The sequence below is a fragment of the Aegilops tauschii genome, chromosome 5, assembly GCF_002575655.3.
Source record: "Aegilops tauschii subsp. strangulata cultivar AL8/78 chromosome 5, Aet v6.0, whole genome shotgun sequence".
Classification (NCBI taxonomy): domain Eukaryota; kingdom Viridiplantae; phylum Streptophyta; class Magnoliopsida; order Poales; family Poaceae; genus Aegilops; species Aegilops tauschii.
Genome location: NC_053039.3, coordinates 565,393,918 through 565,409,854, shown reverse-complemented (window position 1 = coordinate 565,409,854; position 15,937 = coordinate 565,393,918). Strand labels below are relative to the sequence as shown.

The following is a 15,937-nucleotide window of genomic DNA, read 5'->3' as shown; positions in this document are numbered from 1 at the left end:
TGTTAGTAGGTGGCAACTCCTAAGGTTTTCAAATCATGGCAACTGTAGTAAACCAGATCATACATGGCAATTGCTTAGTGTTAGTAGGTGGCAACCCCTAAAGTTTTCAAATCATGGCAACTATAGTAAACCAGACCATACATGGCAACAGATGCAGTTGTCCAAAAATGGCATCTGGCACTTGACCTGAGATGGCAACTGCAGTTGAGCAACCATGGCAACTGTAGTTCAACGACATGGCAACTGCAGGTAAACGGACATTGAAGAGGGTCCGTACCATGGCAACTGCGGGGACGCGTGGTGACTATCACGTTGGGCGTGCGGGACCGTGAGGTAGGTGGCTGAGAGAGGTCCTGTGGGCGTTATGCATTTCTCCCACACATAGGCGTGTGAGAAGGACCGTAAGGAAAAAAAGAGGCGCGTGGGCGCTAGTTGTTTTGCCCACACGCCTGATCCTCTTAGACACCATACAAAATGTATGGGCAGACCCCTTAACGCCCACACGTGTGGGCGTTATCGGCGTCCAAATATTATTATATAGAACTAGCTACTTTATATATTTTAGTAAATGCTTAGTTGAATTAATAGAACTAGTTTATTTTTAATAAGAAAATTTAGGTATCTAAGATTTGATGATCTAATTAAAATATTACTATATAGAACTAGCTACTTTGTTTTTGTAAGAAAATTAATAAAACTAGTTTATTTTTAGTAAATGCTTAGTTGAATTAGTTGAATTAACAGAACTAGTTTATTTAGTTGAATTAATAGAACTAGTAAGTGTTTAATGTTTCACCCATGCATTGTTGGAGATCGTTGCAGAAATTAAAAAATTTCTACGCATCACCAAGAACAATCTATGGAGTCTTCTAGCAACGAGAGGGAAAAGAGTGCATCTACATACCCTTGTAGATCGCGAGCGGAAGCGTTCAAGTGAACGCGGTTGATGGAGTCGTACTCGTCGTGATCCAAATCACCGATGACCGAGCACCGAACGGACGGCACCTCCGCGTTCAACACATGTACGGTTGGGGAAGACGTCTCCTCCTTCTTGATCCAGCAAGGGAGGGAGAGGTTGATGGAGATCCAGCAGCACGACGGCGTGGTGGTGGAAGCAGCGGGGATCTCGGCATGGCTTCGCCAAGCTCAGCGAGAGGGAGAGGTGTCACGGGAGGGAGAGGGAGGCGCCAGGGGCTTGGGGTGCTGCTCCCATGCGCCTCCCCACTATATATAGGGGTGGAGGGGGCGGGTTTCTTGCCCTCCAAGTCCATTGGGGCGTTGGCAAAGGTGGGGGAAAGAAATCCCATCATTTCCCTTCCCCACCGATTGTTATCCCCCTTTTTAGGGATCTTGATCTTATCCCTTCGGGATATGATCTTATTCCTTCTAAGGTGGGATCTTGGTGCGCCTTGACCAGGGGTGTGGGGCCTTGCCCCCACTACCCACGTTCATGTGGGTCCCCCCATGCAGGTGGGCCCCACTTCGGAACCTTCTAGAACCTTTCCGGTACAATACCGAAAAATCCCGAACATTTTCCGGTGGCCAAAATAGGACTTCCCATATATAAATCTTTACCTCCAGACCATTCCGGAACTCCTCGTGACGTCCGGGATCTCATCCGGGACTCCGAACAACTTTCGGTTAACCGCATAGTAATATCTCTACAACTCTAGAGTCACCGAACCTTAAGTGTGTAGACCCTACGGGTTCGGGAGACATGCAGACATGACCGAGACGACTCTCCGGTCAATAACCAACAGCGGGATCTGGATACCCATGTAGGCTCCCACATGTTCCATGATGATCTCATCGGATGAACCACGATGTCGAGGATTCAATCAATCCCGTATACAATTCCCTTTGTCAATCGGTACGTTACTTGCCCGAGATTCGATCGTCGGTATCCCAATACCTTGTTCAACCTCGTTACCAGCAAGTCATTTTACTCGTACCATAATGCATGATCCCGTGACCAAACACTTGGTCACATTGAGCTCATTATGATGATGCATTACCGAGTGGGCCCAGAGATACCTCTCCGTCATACGGAGTGACAAATCCCAGTCTCGATTCGTGCCAACCCAACAGACACTTTCGGAGATACCCGTAGTGCACCTTTATAGCCACCCAGTTACGTTGTGATGTTTGGCACACCCAAAGCACTCCTATAGTATCCGGGAGTTGCACAATCTCATGGTCTAAGGAAATGATACTTGACATTTGGAAAAGCTCTAGCAAACGAACTACATGATCTTGTGCTATGCTTAGGATTGGGTCTTGTCCATCACATCATTCTCCTAATGATGTGATCCCGTTATCAATGACGTCCAATGTCCATAGTCAGGAAACCATGACTGTCTGTTGATCAACGAGCTATTCAACTAGAGGCTCACTAGGGACATGTTGTGGTCTATGTATTCACACATGTATTACGATTTCCGGATAACACAATTATAGCATGAACAATAGACAATTATCATGAACAAGGAAATATAATAATAACCATTTTATTATTGCTTCTAGGGCATATTTCCAACATGCATATGAACATAGGAAATGTCATCTGACAACGAAAAAGATTTCATTATGTGCGAGTACTGTGAAGACCAGCGCGGCCTGTGCGACAGAAATTTCCTTGTTGATGATAGGCGCTTCAGCATCAAGCTGGATGAGACCTTCGAAGTGGATACAGTAAGTCACAACGACAAGTCTTTTTTCGTAATTAAGCATGACTTATGCTTCATTTGCTTGAACTTATAATTTTAAATTTTCACTATTCTACTAGCGCATCCCCTGCCATGCAAGAATTTTTGTCTTGGATAAGATAGGTTTCAGCGCTATGGAAACTATGAAGGTAAAGAGAGTTTACTTGAAGACCGAGCATAGTTATACTTTCAACGTCAAATTATACAATGCAGACACATACACCTATTTTGAATGCAAAACTTGGCAAGCACTATGCAAGGCTTATGCATTTGAGTCTGATATGGTTATCACCTTTGATATTCGTCCGGAAAATGATATTGAAGGTAATAGAGACATCTGGGTCGATGTGCAGACGCCTCCAGTTCTACCATTATGTGAGTTGCTCAACCATATTTATGTCTTCGATATTGTTTATTCAAAAATAGTTGACAACTAATTTTTATGGACAGCTTATTTCCATTCAAGCAAACATGTCCGGCGCTTGGTAGACAGGACCGTCCACTGTCCCGGGGCTGAACTAAACTGCGAGGAGATAAGTTATTATGTTTCATTGCTTGAGGATCTTGATGCTGTCAAGAGAAATTATTTTCCTGAACTTGAAAATCTTAGTACTCAAAACGTGCGACCAATAGTGATCGTATTGAACTACGGTCACATCTATTTAGGAAAGATGGTAAGATTTTTACTATTTGTCCTCAGTGCATCTTTTGCATACATTATTTTTCAAGCTAAACTTTCATTGCTAAGTATATTACTATACAATGTTCTTGCACAGGGACTCCCGATGACAGTTGTGCCTCAGTGGATCGAGACTAAAGGTCGCATGTCAATGGTTAGCTTACGGCCAAGACATCCTACATTGCACATGAGTGCATTCAGGATTTCTAAAAGCGAGGAATGCTTAATAGTGAAAGATTGGAGCAAAATTGTTAACGATCGCAAAGAAGTACTGGGGGCAGCAAGAAGAAGTGCAGCCCACGATTAGGAGACATGTTCATTTGCATGCTCCAATATGATGCATCAGGAAAGCTATACATGTTCTATGCTATTTTACCCGAGAGAGAGAGCAGCAGGGTGTGATTAGCTAGTTCACGCTCTTAGTACTTGTCCTCTCATGTCCGTGTTCTTCGTCCTGAACTTAATTTCAAAGAGTGATTTGCTTTTGTGGTGTTACGAACGCTTATAATATCATGACCATGTTGAACTCGATGATATCTTTGCTTCTGGTACAAGTGAATGTTTCTTCTTTAAGCTAGTGTTGGTGGTGATTAGATAGCGGTAATTACTATGATGATTAAATAGTGGTAATAACGACTATATATGATGATTTTTAGCTAGCTAGTATACTTTAGTCCCCACCCATTAATGCCGGTTATGGAACCGGCACTAAAGGCCGTTACGAACCGGCGCTAGAGACCGATTCTGCACTAGTGAAATTATGTCCGGCTTGTTTGTATTGCAGGCGAATATTCGTGTTTACATGAATTATGTCGGGCTTTGTTTGATTGCAGGCGAAGATTTACGGCAGGCATGAGGTGGTGGCTCCCGTATCACTTTATACGGACGCTTCCGTGGACAAATACTATGTTTATTTTGGTGGCCGGTGTCGGAGATACCCTTATTAAACTTCAACTATGAGGCTGCAGGGTCAACCATTCCTCATGCTTATCCTTGTCGCTTAGTAGGCTGCCTCCCTGATGATAATCCATGCTTTAGAATGCTGAGGTCCAAGTAGAGATGAGAGATATGAGCTATCCTGCTGCTGGAGAATTTATTTTTGCTTGATCCATCATACATAACCTCGTTCTTTTTTTCTTTTTTGTGCGGAAGCCATAGGTCAAAACCTGATTAGGAAATTCCATCCTAAGATGTGCAGATCTTTCCATTCGATAGTTTTTTGTTTGATCCGTAATTTAAGACCGGATTACATCACTGCTAACATTATTAGTTCGTATTTTACTCTAGCCACTAGTTTCATGCCCGTATGACTGATACACACAAACTCCGATTTGGACGATTAATCGGCCACTTGTGATTGTTTTATTGTGGACTTGGAACTAAAGGCATCCATGCACTTTTGCACAGAAGTGCTAATTTAGGAGGACTTTTATTTTCCATACAAATCGGCTGAATGGGTTCCGCTATCCCACGTTAATATATATAGAACACAAGATCCTCTTTGACCATCCACATACAAAGGACCAAAGAAGAAAAACAAAGGAAAAGGATATCAATTTTTGTTTATTGATGCAGCTTTTTAGATTAGGTGCTTACTCGTTCAAGGACTCAAGGCTCCGGGTGCCGGTTTAGCGTCAAGTGATGAGCTGCAGTTGAAGCAGAAACATTTGCAATGGCTGCACATCCCAAAATGGTAGCCTTCATCGCCGCATTCTTGGACACATTCATCCACGCTGCCGCAAATCGGGTCTTGAGCACTGTGTGTTGGGCATTTCACAGGCCTTACTGCAACCACACCTTGACGACATATTGATTCAATAAAAAAGTGAGCATGGTTATTACTTATTACCCTAAAAGAATATATACTTTTTAAGGGAAAAATTTCAGTTATGGAAGATAAATAAAATACATAATGGAACTACAAATTAAAGATATTTTGCCCTGAAGCTTGTAGCATGTAAAATCTTAGGAACACTTGTATGCAATTCTATATAACATAATTTGCCTGGAAGATAATTACTGGAAGGCGCAAAACAAAAAATCACCGGAATACGCAAGGAGGAGTACGTCCATACTAGCCTGCTTCATGTCGCATTGTCTCACCTCCGGTTCCCTGAACCGCACACTAAAAAACAATGTTTTAAATAGCGGGCTATGAAAAATAGCGATAGGCCTCCAAATCAGCTATAGCGGGCTATTTGTGAAGGCGACCATTTAACGGCACCCTGCTGAAAATTCCGACACAGATAGACACAAAGATAGGGATAAGTATGGTACCGTAATGCATTCTCAATCTCAACATTTGTTGGGTCCAACTTCAGACCATCTTGGAATGCTTCACATGCCTTTTCATAGTTCTGAAGACAGATGAATTGCAGTGGTCATGAGGAGATAAAAACGGATTGGCCACAGCAGCACAGCAGGAGTAGCTAAATTGTGAAGTTTTATCTCACCTTCAATAACATTTGGGCAGCCCCTTGCCTGTAACAGGCCTTTGGCCAATCAGGCCGTATCATCCTGCAAAACTCGGCGTCCTCCAAGGCCTTGTCTCCTTCCCCCAGGTTAATCCAGCAAAGGCTCTTATTTGAATGCAAGGTTACATCTCCAGGGTTAAGCTTGATTGCCTGCAATAACAAATCACACTTGCAACTGTCACGTTGCTAAAGCTGCCATTACATACAGGATTAAACTTTTACTCACGTCTGTACGCAAGAAATTGTTAGGTAGTTGAGAGTCAGGATGGTAAACTGGGTTTCCGACTATTGGAGACTCAAAAATCGAAATATATAAAGTGGACTTGGTTAAGGCATCCATTCAGATTACAGCTTTCTCTCTATATAAAGTTCTGAACTCATGCAGATTTCATACTGACATCTATTCTGAACTCATGAGGATTTACAATATAGTATGTTAAGGATTGCAAAATACTCCAAAACTTGCCACATAGCTCAATTTAACCGGTCAAGTTCAAATTCAAGGCCCCCTCAGTTAGAGTCTTGTGAAATGAGTAGGCCAACACGTTTAATCAGGTAATTGATCTGGTTAATCGATTCATCGGGTTGGTTTAGCGGTTGGTGCCATGAAAAGCATGTAGTGAGCCCATAAGCCTTAGCCGATTTGATCCATCCACATAATCCAAATACAACACGGTATATTTCAACACACTAGAGCACAGTGGATCATTCAGTCTGACTTGGTGCTATATACTATTGTACTCCCTCCATTTCACTACGTTTGTCCAAGCCAAAGACTAATTTAGCACTCAAACTAGAAAATATTAATGCTAAATAACCAGATATCACTGTTGAAAAACATGCCACAACCATGTAACCTTTTCTATCATTAGAATAGGGGTAGAGACTGGAAAATACTGCCATAACTACAATCATAAGTAGTGGTCTCCCATATTATTTTCAGTGAACAGAAAAATAACTAAAATCTAAAATCATGTTTCCCCACTCAGGCCTATTTCCTTGGGCTCACTTTACAAAAGAAAACAAACTACTCCTCTTGATCTGGTCAGAGGGAAGTACTAATAGGGCCAGAAACAGCACGAATATCCTTCATTCAGCGGACAAATGTTCTGAAACAAACAGAGCTGAAGGCAATTAACAAAGCAAATATTCTGTGAAGATACCAACAGCATGTCTAACTTTTGTGGAATGAATTTGGCGCCAATATAACAGTGTGGCGCGGTCATAGCCTGAAGCATCCAGGCTCGCGATACGTTTGACTTGTGGCGTCCACCATACACGTGTGGCGTCCGTAGGTTGTCCATATGACGCGTTTTTGGCCGCCATACCAGAAATTAGACGCCATGGACTAGGTGAGCTCGCGCGCGTGAGAACAGCAGCCAGCGGCGGGAGAAATTGGCGTGCGCGCGCGGAAACCATCAGCCAGCGGCAGGAAGGAAAGAGCTCTCCACATAGAGAGGGAGAGGGAAAGAGAGAGGAGTAAATAGCATAAAACTACTACAATTCAGGTTAGGGTTCCAAAAATCTACCGGATTTATTGGGATCGGCTGTTTCAAAAAACACAAATCGCCGAGTGCTTATCAATTGATTGCGATTATGACAGCTGGGCCCTGCGTGTAAGAGCTCTGCTTGTTTGACCGTTAGGGGTGGGCCTGCACACAAATTTAAGGAAGCAATCAGGTCCTGCATTTTTTTGCAAAAAGCAATGGGTCCCTGCTCCAGATCAGGCAGCCATTGGCGGGGCTCCTCTAGCTCCCGAGCTCTCCTGCCCGGACATCGCGACGCCGCCTCCCCCGGCAGGCGAGCCGCCCGCCGGCGTTCACCAGGGCTCAACCCTGGCCGCTCCTCCGCTTCACCTCCTTCTCTCCCTGCCTCTCTACGCTCACTGCCGACCCGTGCTGCACGATGCCACCGAGCCAGTGGCCGCCTCTACGCCGGCTCCCCATGGCGGACAGCGAGCCCTGGCGGCCCCATGGCGGGCGGCGACCCCCAGACGGCTCTCAATGGCAGGTTGAAATAGCTGCGTACCTCGAGTTCCGACCTCGTCCTCTTCGGCGAATGGCCAACGGCAGCAAGCTCCCCTTCCGCAACACCTTCCCCCCATCCCTGCGACCCCTTTCCCCTCCTCCCGCCACCCCCCTTTCCCCTCCTTCCGCCAGCCCCTTTCCCCTCCAGATCCAGCTGCAGGGTAGCGCTTCTGCTCCAATCCAGCACCATTGCTCCTCTCCTACGTGCATCAGGTGACCATCAAGGTATCTCCCTGGCTGCCCCCGTCCCCCTCTCCTTCTCCTTGCTCTTCCTCCCCATGCTAGTGCTCTGTTTCTTCTGTATCTGTCCTCTCTGTTCTAATTTCTGAATATGTGATGTACATGTACTGCCTGACTGCATGTTGCTTCAGTTTGTTGTCATACATATTATAGAGTTAGGTTATACCTATGAAGTTGTGATTTAATTTGCTATCATTCGCCATAAGGTTGTGTCTATGATGTCGCCAGACCATACGCCATAAGCGTTATAAGGTCGGTCGCCATAAAACGCGTTACGCCATAAAAACATTGGCGACTACTAACTAGATACAAGAGTAATCATATCATTTACGTGGGTTGATGAAATCTTTTCTTATGGCACAAATGGAGTTTTGTTAATAGCACAAACAAATAAATCACAAAGACAATTCCCATTTATTTACAATGTGAGGCAAGCCATGTACCGGTTCCTGAGCTTTACAAACATATGCCTGTTAGACAACGACAGCAGCTTTCTGTTTTGGTGGGGATCTAGCTCTGTTATCAAAGGAGGCAGCCTATGCACAGATTCACACTATTGATTATTGAATTTGAAAAAACAGATGTGATTGCACCAGATGAATGAATGAAAATTCGCGTTATATTATTATTTGGATTATTGAAGGAGATTCGAAATTCTGCAAGCCATTCATCTATGAGTTCCTAAACCATAATGATAAATTAAGAGAATTTTTTTGCAGGGCTGATTAATTTGGAATTGGGTAAAAGAGCACAATACAACACATACCATGGAGTAGAAATTTATTGCAGAAACATAATCTTTTCTCTTGTAAGCCTTGGTTCCTTCCAGTTTCAGATAAGCTGGCCCCATTTTGTATAACGGGTCATCCTGAAATATTCAAACTCAGAAGAGCGTGATCATACAAACTGAGACCACACAGTTCACACCACCCTAAAGTAAATTATCTGCAGTGAAATAAATGTGTAGCTGGATGCCTTCTTTGTAACTGTCGATCCTGTACATTTTTTTCCTGGACATAATTTTTTCCACTTAAGAAAAGCATCGTAGGGGAATTCCCTCCTGTTTCGGTCCCCAAAAAAAATTCTGCAGTGCTCCCTAGTGCGTATGTCAATTCAACATTTTCAGATTAGTAATTATATGTAAGATTAAGTGGGAAAAAAACACAAGGACACTTCAAGTAAGGTAGGGCAAACATTTGTCTCCACATTTTTTTCTCCTCCAGTAAAAATTTATCCATAATGCAATGAACACTATTGATTGATTTTTTTTCAGAAAAAAAAAAACTTTTAAGTGCTAATGGAATGAAACCCTTTCAAACAGCTAAAACTACAATTGAAGATTAAAAGAAATTCAACTTTTTAAGAGAGAAAGCTTATGTCGATTTGGAATTCATCCAGTCAGTCCTATTGAGATGAATTTTTCCATGACTTAACCACTTGATAGTCCAGTCCACTGGCGGAGCCTCTTGGAGGCCAAAGGGGGTTGTGAGACCCCCCCCCCCCCTCCCTCCTCCAAAAGTGCAAACAAGTTTTGACTATGTATATTAAGCTTTTTGGTACATTCCATCAGTGATATGTTAACTTTAGCGCACCAAATTGATTTACCGGGTGGATATTATATTTGCAAAGCTAGCTACCCAAAGCAGCTTGATTGATTTTTCTAATAAAAAAGAAGCAGCTTGATTGATATTTGTACTGGTAGCTCCACATACATGGAGCTTTACTCTAGATCGCCTTTTTTTTTTCAAATGATGGCTCCTCTCTTGAAAAAACTCTTCGCAACTTGCAACAGCGAAAACAGAAAACAGATCGGAAGTCTTACTTTGTCTCTCATTTTTTTCCGGAACAACATCACCTGTGGTGGTGTTTTGGTTTCAACTCATCTCTATGCCTACATCCATGGCGATTTGATTTCTAGATCATCTCTCAATTCCCAATTTTATTTCTCCCTGTTCATGGCTTGGAGGGCCAACCGCTGCCTAGCCGCCACGCCAGCTGCTGCATCAGCACACGGAACATCTTGTGCTGCTGCGTGCCACCGCCAAAGTGAGCTGCCGACTACCGCAAATGAGCCGAACATGCAAAGGATGCAAGGAGCAAGATATATTCAATTGACATGTACTTTTGTATGATTCAGACCTATTTTCAAGCACATATTGCTTTTGGTTTAAATTTTGGCCCCCCTTAATTGCGTGTCACGCTCCGCCACTGGTCCAGTAATCCAATTGAATTAGTGCCATTCAAAGGTGCAGTTCACAAACATGCACTGAAGACTCTAAAGAGTAGAAAATGCTCCAGAATGTATTAAGACATGATAATAATCTTAGATGTGCCAATTGCCAATGATCCTAGAATTAACTCATACCTCCTCCTTCGGCACTGATTTGACATAAGCAAGTATCCCATCAACACTCCAATCACGCACATAGGGAATATGAGATGTTACTGGAAAAAGGATCTCAACATCTTTCCGTCTATTGTTACGTGCAGCAATCTCTATTGGCAGCTGACCTCCCTGTTAATAATAAAGCAAAACAACATTTTACTCGAGGGAAAGGTATACTAACAGAAGTACAGACACGTATAGGATGACGACCACTACCGAAGGCTGCCCCAATCAATTCAGTCGTTATACATTTAAGATCAAACAAATGTGAGGCACCTCTTAATATTTCTGCTACAAGCCGTCCATCAGACAAAACATCTGGCGTAAATTGGACATTGCAAAGCTCACATTTCACTGCACTGAATTTATTAAACCATAAATTCACAATCACTTCTGCAAACTTCACGCAAACTTCCTCGGGTCACAAGTAATGCCACTTTGGATATACATGTAGTCAAACCTTTGAAATTTGAACTATAAATATATTTCAAAACTGAAAGTTATACGTGAAGATTTTTCTCAAAGCAAACTTTTGAGATATTATAACCGTATTAGATTCCATAATTACGTTACAATAGAAACTGGTTTCGAAGTTTCATATTCCAATTTGGAGGCCTTCTCAATGTTCAAAACAGCAACTATTTGTGACCAGAGGTCATGGTACATAAGAGTTCCTTAGTTCACAGGTTATCTTAATTTTTTCGATAAGTTATCAAACAAATCAGCATCACATTTATCAGATAATCTATCTTGCTGTTTATAAGAAAATAAATAAATGAAATTTCATCTCCAAGAGAGCTCCCACATATGACTCAAAGATATTGTATGCAGAATGTCACAGCCTGACATCATTATAAACTATGTAAGATTTCAGAATTATGAAAATAAATTTTCCACTCGCAGACTCATATGACTCCCTAATTTTGGATCTAACTTGCAGCCGGCCAGGTGTACAACCATGTGGAAATGACCCATGCTTGCATTACAGCCAGTCTGCTGCTATGCGCCTTCTGAGCTGCCCACGCCCATGACAAAAGCTAACATGATAGTTACATATCATATCAACCTTTCAACATATGTCCAACTACAATCTAACAGACAATCTGAACACAAGTATGGGACAAAAAAGAAGAAATATGAAGGATTGTGTAGAATGCAATCAAGATTATATATCTCGAGCTTCATAGTTCCAATCCTGTTGCAAATGCACTCAGATGGAACTATCATTGGACACCAAATATGAATAGTAATATCCGTTAGTTGAATCAAGAAATAGACCATCTTTCAGAAGTCTGGATACCAACACTAAACTAGTTGCTTAGTAAAGCTTCCTGTGTGTAGCAATCATTTCATGGTGTGAAGAGCATGCACATAGAAGCAGAACAAAACATGAGAAACAACTTACATCATCACGAACATCAGGATCAGCACCAGCCCGAAGTAAAGGTTCGTAGAAATCAGTTAAACCATCATTTGCAGCAACTACTAAGGGGGTTAGCGGAGGAACACCCTTCGCATCAGCACCCGCCTAATTCAGAAGAAATTGCATAAGCATATTGGAAATGATAAAATAAGTGTGCCATAAATTGCACAACCTCAGAGACTTACTATTAACTGCTGCATTCACAAGAGTTCAATAAAGCAAATTCCAATTAGATATAGGAAGGATATGGATTACCTCAATCAGAAGCTTCACACATTTCAGCGAGCGGGCATGGAGAGCAGCGATAAGAGGTGTATAATGTAGGGACACTGGCTTGTTACACTGTCAAAGAAAAAACAGAAAATGATAATGCCACGTGATGAAAGTTTGCAGGCATGTTCCAACAAAGGAAATTTTGGTTCGCTACCCGTCCCCAAATAAAACTTATGGTTGAAAATTTAAATGGTATTAAACATCATCAAAATACTTCAGTACACTGTATTACTTTAGAAAACATGCCATCTCAGTGCTACATAACTGATTTTTCTAAAAATGTGAAGATGATAGACAAAAAAAAAATGTCACACCATCTTGCAAAAATTACAAGCATGTTGCTAACATAGCAGATCAAACAATACCAAGCATAGAAAAGGCATGACATGGAACTTACATCCGCATGATGATCCAACAAGAGCTTCACGGCAGCAACCTGCTTTCCGATAATAGCAGAATGCAGTAGTGTCCCACGGTAAGAAAAGCAATTAACATCAGCTCCTTTTGAGAGCAAGACTTCTATCATTTCACACAATCCTGATTTAGAAATACAGAATATTAGACGTATAAACAGTATAATTCTAAAGGTATAGTGGTGAAAACTAGATTGATCACATCCATATATTATTACAAACCAAACTCGAATACCAACCAGATGTGTATCGAATGCTAATTCAGATTGGACATCTAATATTCAGTCACAGTACCACACTTGAATCCACATACGTAAGACACTCCATGCAATACAGTAAACAATAATACTAGCAGGTTACGACAGGTTAAGGAAACATATTTAACAGTAAAATGAACAGAATTGTTTAATTGCTACTCAGGGAAAACGATTATCCTAGTATCATTTCGTCACTGCTACTCACAAACACACGGCACACCGATTGGTAGTGAAACTTCGAAGACCAGAAGAAGTCATCAAGGACAAAGAAAGAAGAAGAATACTAGTAGTAAATTTCATAATCTGCATGTTACCAAAACAAGTTGACAAATAACTCTTACAAAAGTGGTGATATGTGCACATAATAGTATGAACAAATAGAAATATGACATATATATGCACCAGGGGGGGGGGGGGGACCTGCTCCAGCTGCCACATGAAGAGGGGTAAAACCTTGTTCACCAGGCTTTTCTGCATCGGCACCATGATCAAAGAGATACCTCACAGTATCCACAGCCCGCCAACGAAGTGCATAAGTCAGAGGTGTAGCACCTATCGAAATCATCATAAACCAAATCATATGTTCTGACCAAAATAAGAAATTTTGTACTAAGATTATCCATGTTTACTCTGAAACATGACTCTATCTCATACTATAAATCTGAAGGATTTATAACATAACAATAGCTTACTGAAGTTACAAGATAATGGGATTAATATCCCGCCCTTTGGGAATATAGGACATGAACATTAATTGTCTCAAGCCATTCACAAACACTTGTGCATTTTGATGAGCTTCCACAAGGAAGAGCATCCTGTTGATTTCAGGTACACTTTTAGAACGGAAAAGAATGAAACAAAATTTAACAGTAGCAACAAAAACACACTGAAGTCTACTTATTCCTCTGCATAATCTTACACAGCGACAAACTAACAGTAAATATGCACCATGATGTAATAAAAAAAAGGGAAATGGCAAAAAAGAAAAACTACAAGTCAGGGGGAGTTGTATCACTTGCAATTGCGCCGCTCCTTGCATTCAAACGCCTGCAAGTGTTAATGTGGTTTCAGAAAACCCTGGCTTGGTTTGGCCTGCTGACCACTGATGTGGCGCCTGCGTGGACGTCCAGCAAGGCTCCAGCGTGTACTGGCTCTACAGTGGATCAACTAGATGGGTATGAACATGAGGATTAGCCTTGCAAGTGCGCATTTGAAAACCCTTGCAGATGGGTTTCTGCCTTTCCCAAAGAAAGAAAACAAACTGTCACTATGATGCAATAGAAATAAAGCATCATCACATTAAGGTAACTTGGTTGCTGCTGATTTGATGATCTCAAGTGTCTAGCCAGTAAGGCCTACTGAAACCACATCATGACATAGCTTTTCGTACCCTGGTGATCATGCCATCAATCTGATGGGTCGATGGCACATAATTTGTACGCTATGCGGCCATTAATCTTCCCTCTTTCCATTCCGCAAGCAGAGCCGTTGCTGAGGTCACCGCGCATAATTAAGACTAGCTAGCTTGCTATATAGACGACCCTGAAACGATGAATCTTCTGATCTCTAAAGAAGGTGTCCACCGAGAGGACTGAAATTTCGTCTGAATTTTGCGTACAACTCAACCAAGATGACGAAACTTGAAGCTCTGTCATGCCCGGTCCCAGCTTCAAGTTTGACTATAACTTAGAGGAGGATACGGCCGAGTATCCTTTAGTGGAGTATATTTGTTCCTCTAAAAAAGTGTCATTTCTAACCGAGCCCCTAAACTTAACGAAGTAAAAAAATTGCCAAATCTATCTAATTTTAGTTTACATGGTACATTTCAGGTACATAGTTGAACGCAATGCAGGTGAACCACCAAGATCTATTTTCTAGAGCCGTGATTAGACAGCACGAGCTAATCTCATCAAACATAAAGGAGCCATGGTTATACTTTTGTGAAAGGAGGGAGCCAGAGTGGTACAGAGTCACAGATCACCTTTGTCGTCTGCAGCATTGACGTCCACGCCAAGCTCCTCGACCAAGTACGCGCACATCGGGGTCCTCCCGCGGCCGGCGGCGGTGTGCAGCGCCCCGGCGCCGCAATTCCTGACGGCCTCCACCGCCTCCTTGACGCGGCCCTTCCCGCCGTCCAGCGCGCTCGCGATGCCTGGGGGCAAATCCCACCCAAATCAGGCTCGGGCACAAACAGACAGATGCGCGACCAACCAATGGAGAAACCAGCACGGGGAAGGGAGGCGCGGGCGTACTCTTGAAGAGGCGGAGGTCGCCGTCGGCCGCCGCCTGGAGGAGCCGCCGCTGCTGCGGGCCTGCAGAGAGGGGAGGGGAGGGGCCGGAGTTAGGGCCAGCACGGGCAGGACGCAGGGTCGGGGGGTTGGGGCCGCTTACCGGAGGTGGGGGGCGGCGCCATGGCTGGCGGGGCGGAGTTCGGTAGGGTTTTGGAGGCTTCGAGCGGGGGACTGCGGGGAGTGAGAGTGGAAAATGGAGAGGGACGGGACGGGGCGGGCGGCGTGTCGATCGGAGAGGGGAGGGGAGGGGACTGGGAAAATGGTCAGCGTACACACACGACTCCACACAGGAGATTCGGATGAATGTTTTTTTTTTGTCAAGTACTACCGCCCTTTGAAGGCATTTTATCCATTCATCCCTGGTACATTGTCCGAGTGCAAAACGTCACTCAAAAAACTAAGGGATGACGATAAAGGTTACATTTTGCATGACACAAGATATGGCATGTCGAGCTAACTTATGTGCCACACCTCATTAGCTTCTATTCCTTTCAACTTCAGCTCGAAACCCTGAAAATGTGAGAGATAGGTGTTCATGTATGTGATGATAATGAGAACCCCGGCTGATCGGTTACTCCTTCCATTCCAGTCATCCACATCGGTTTGACAATACGATTTGATCTCTAAAGAACACCCTTGCTTCATCGCAAAGAGCATGGCGTCTCGGCAGGCTAGTGCTTCACCGATAAGGGGATCATGATGCCCAGGTGCTAATTAGGCCAACAACCGATGCCAGGGAAGAGTGAAGGAGAGTATTATGTGAGGCGTT

The 15,937-nt window shown here is 43.1% G+C and overlaps 1 protein-coding gene across 6 annotated transcripts; it reads right to left on the bottom strand.

Moving 5' to 3' along the window:
- Window positions 1-4,764: 4,764 nt before the first annotated feature.
- On the bottom strand, window positions 4,765-15,388 carry LOC109773787 (uncharacterized). 6 transcript variants are annotated; one of them, XM_045228818.2, is made up of 13 exons: window positions 15,269-15,388; window positions 15,130-15,189; window positions 14,859-15,029; window positions 13,298-13,429; window positions 12,605-12,744; window positions 12,190-12,276; window positions 11,917-12,039; window positions 10,491-10,640; window positions 8,892-8,993; window positions 5,838-6,008; window positions 5,662-5,741; window positions 5,430-5,509; window positions 4,765-5,181 (listed from the first exon to the last, which is right to left on the bottom strand). In XM_045228818.2, exons 1-13 carry the CDS (start codon window positions 15,288-15,290, stop codon window positions 4,985-4,987), a joined length of 1,515 nt encoding a protein of 504 aa, XP_045084753.2. In that variant the 5' UTR covers window positions 15,291-15,388; the 3' UTR covers window positions 4,765-4,984. The 6 variants fall into 6 exon arrangements, with proteins under 6 accessions (XP_045084753.2, XP_073354543.1, XP_073354544.1 ...); XM_073498442.1 differs by having other exon boundaries at window positions 4,765-5,169; XM_073498443.1 differs by having other exon boundaries at window positions 5,430-5,497.
- Window positions 15,389-15,937: the final 549 nt, after the last annotated feature.

What these genes read in the sequence shown, in the direction of transcription:
- LOC109773787 (XM_045228818.2), bottom strand. Translation starts at nt 15,290, where the DNA reads ATGGCGCCGCCCCCCACCTCCG. An exon ending in CTGCCCAAATGTTATTGAAG is followed by an intron (nt 5,742 to 5,837) that starts GTGAGATAAAAC and finishes ATCTGTCTTCAG; the next exon opens with AACTATGAAAAGGCATGTGA. An exon ending in GAGATTGAGAATGCATTACG is followed by an intron (nt 5,510 to 5,661) that starts GTACCATACTTA and finishes ATTGTTTTTTAG; the next exon opens with TGTGCGGTTCAGGGAACCGG.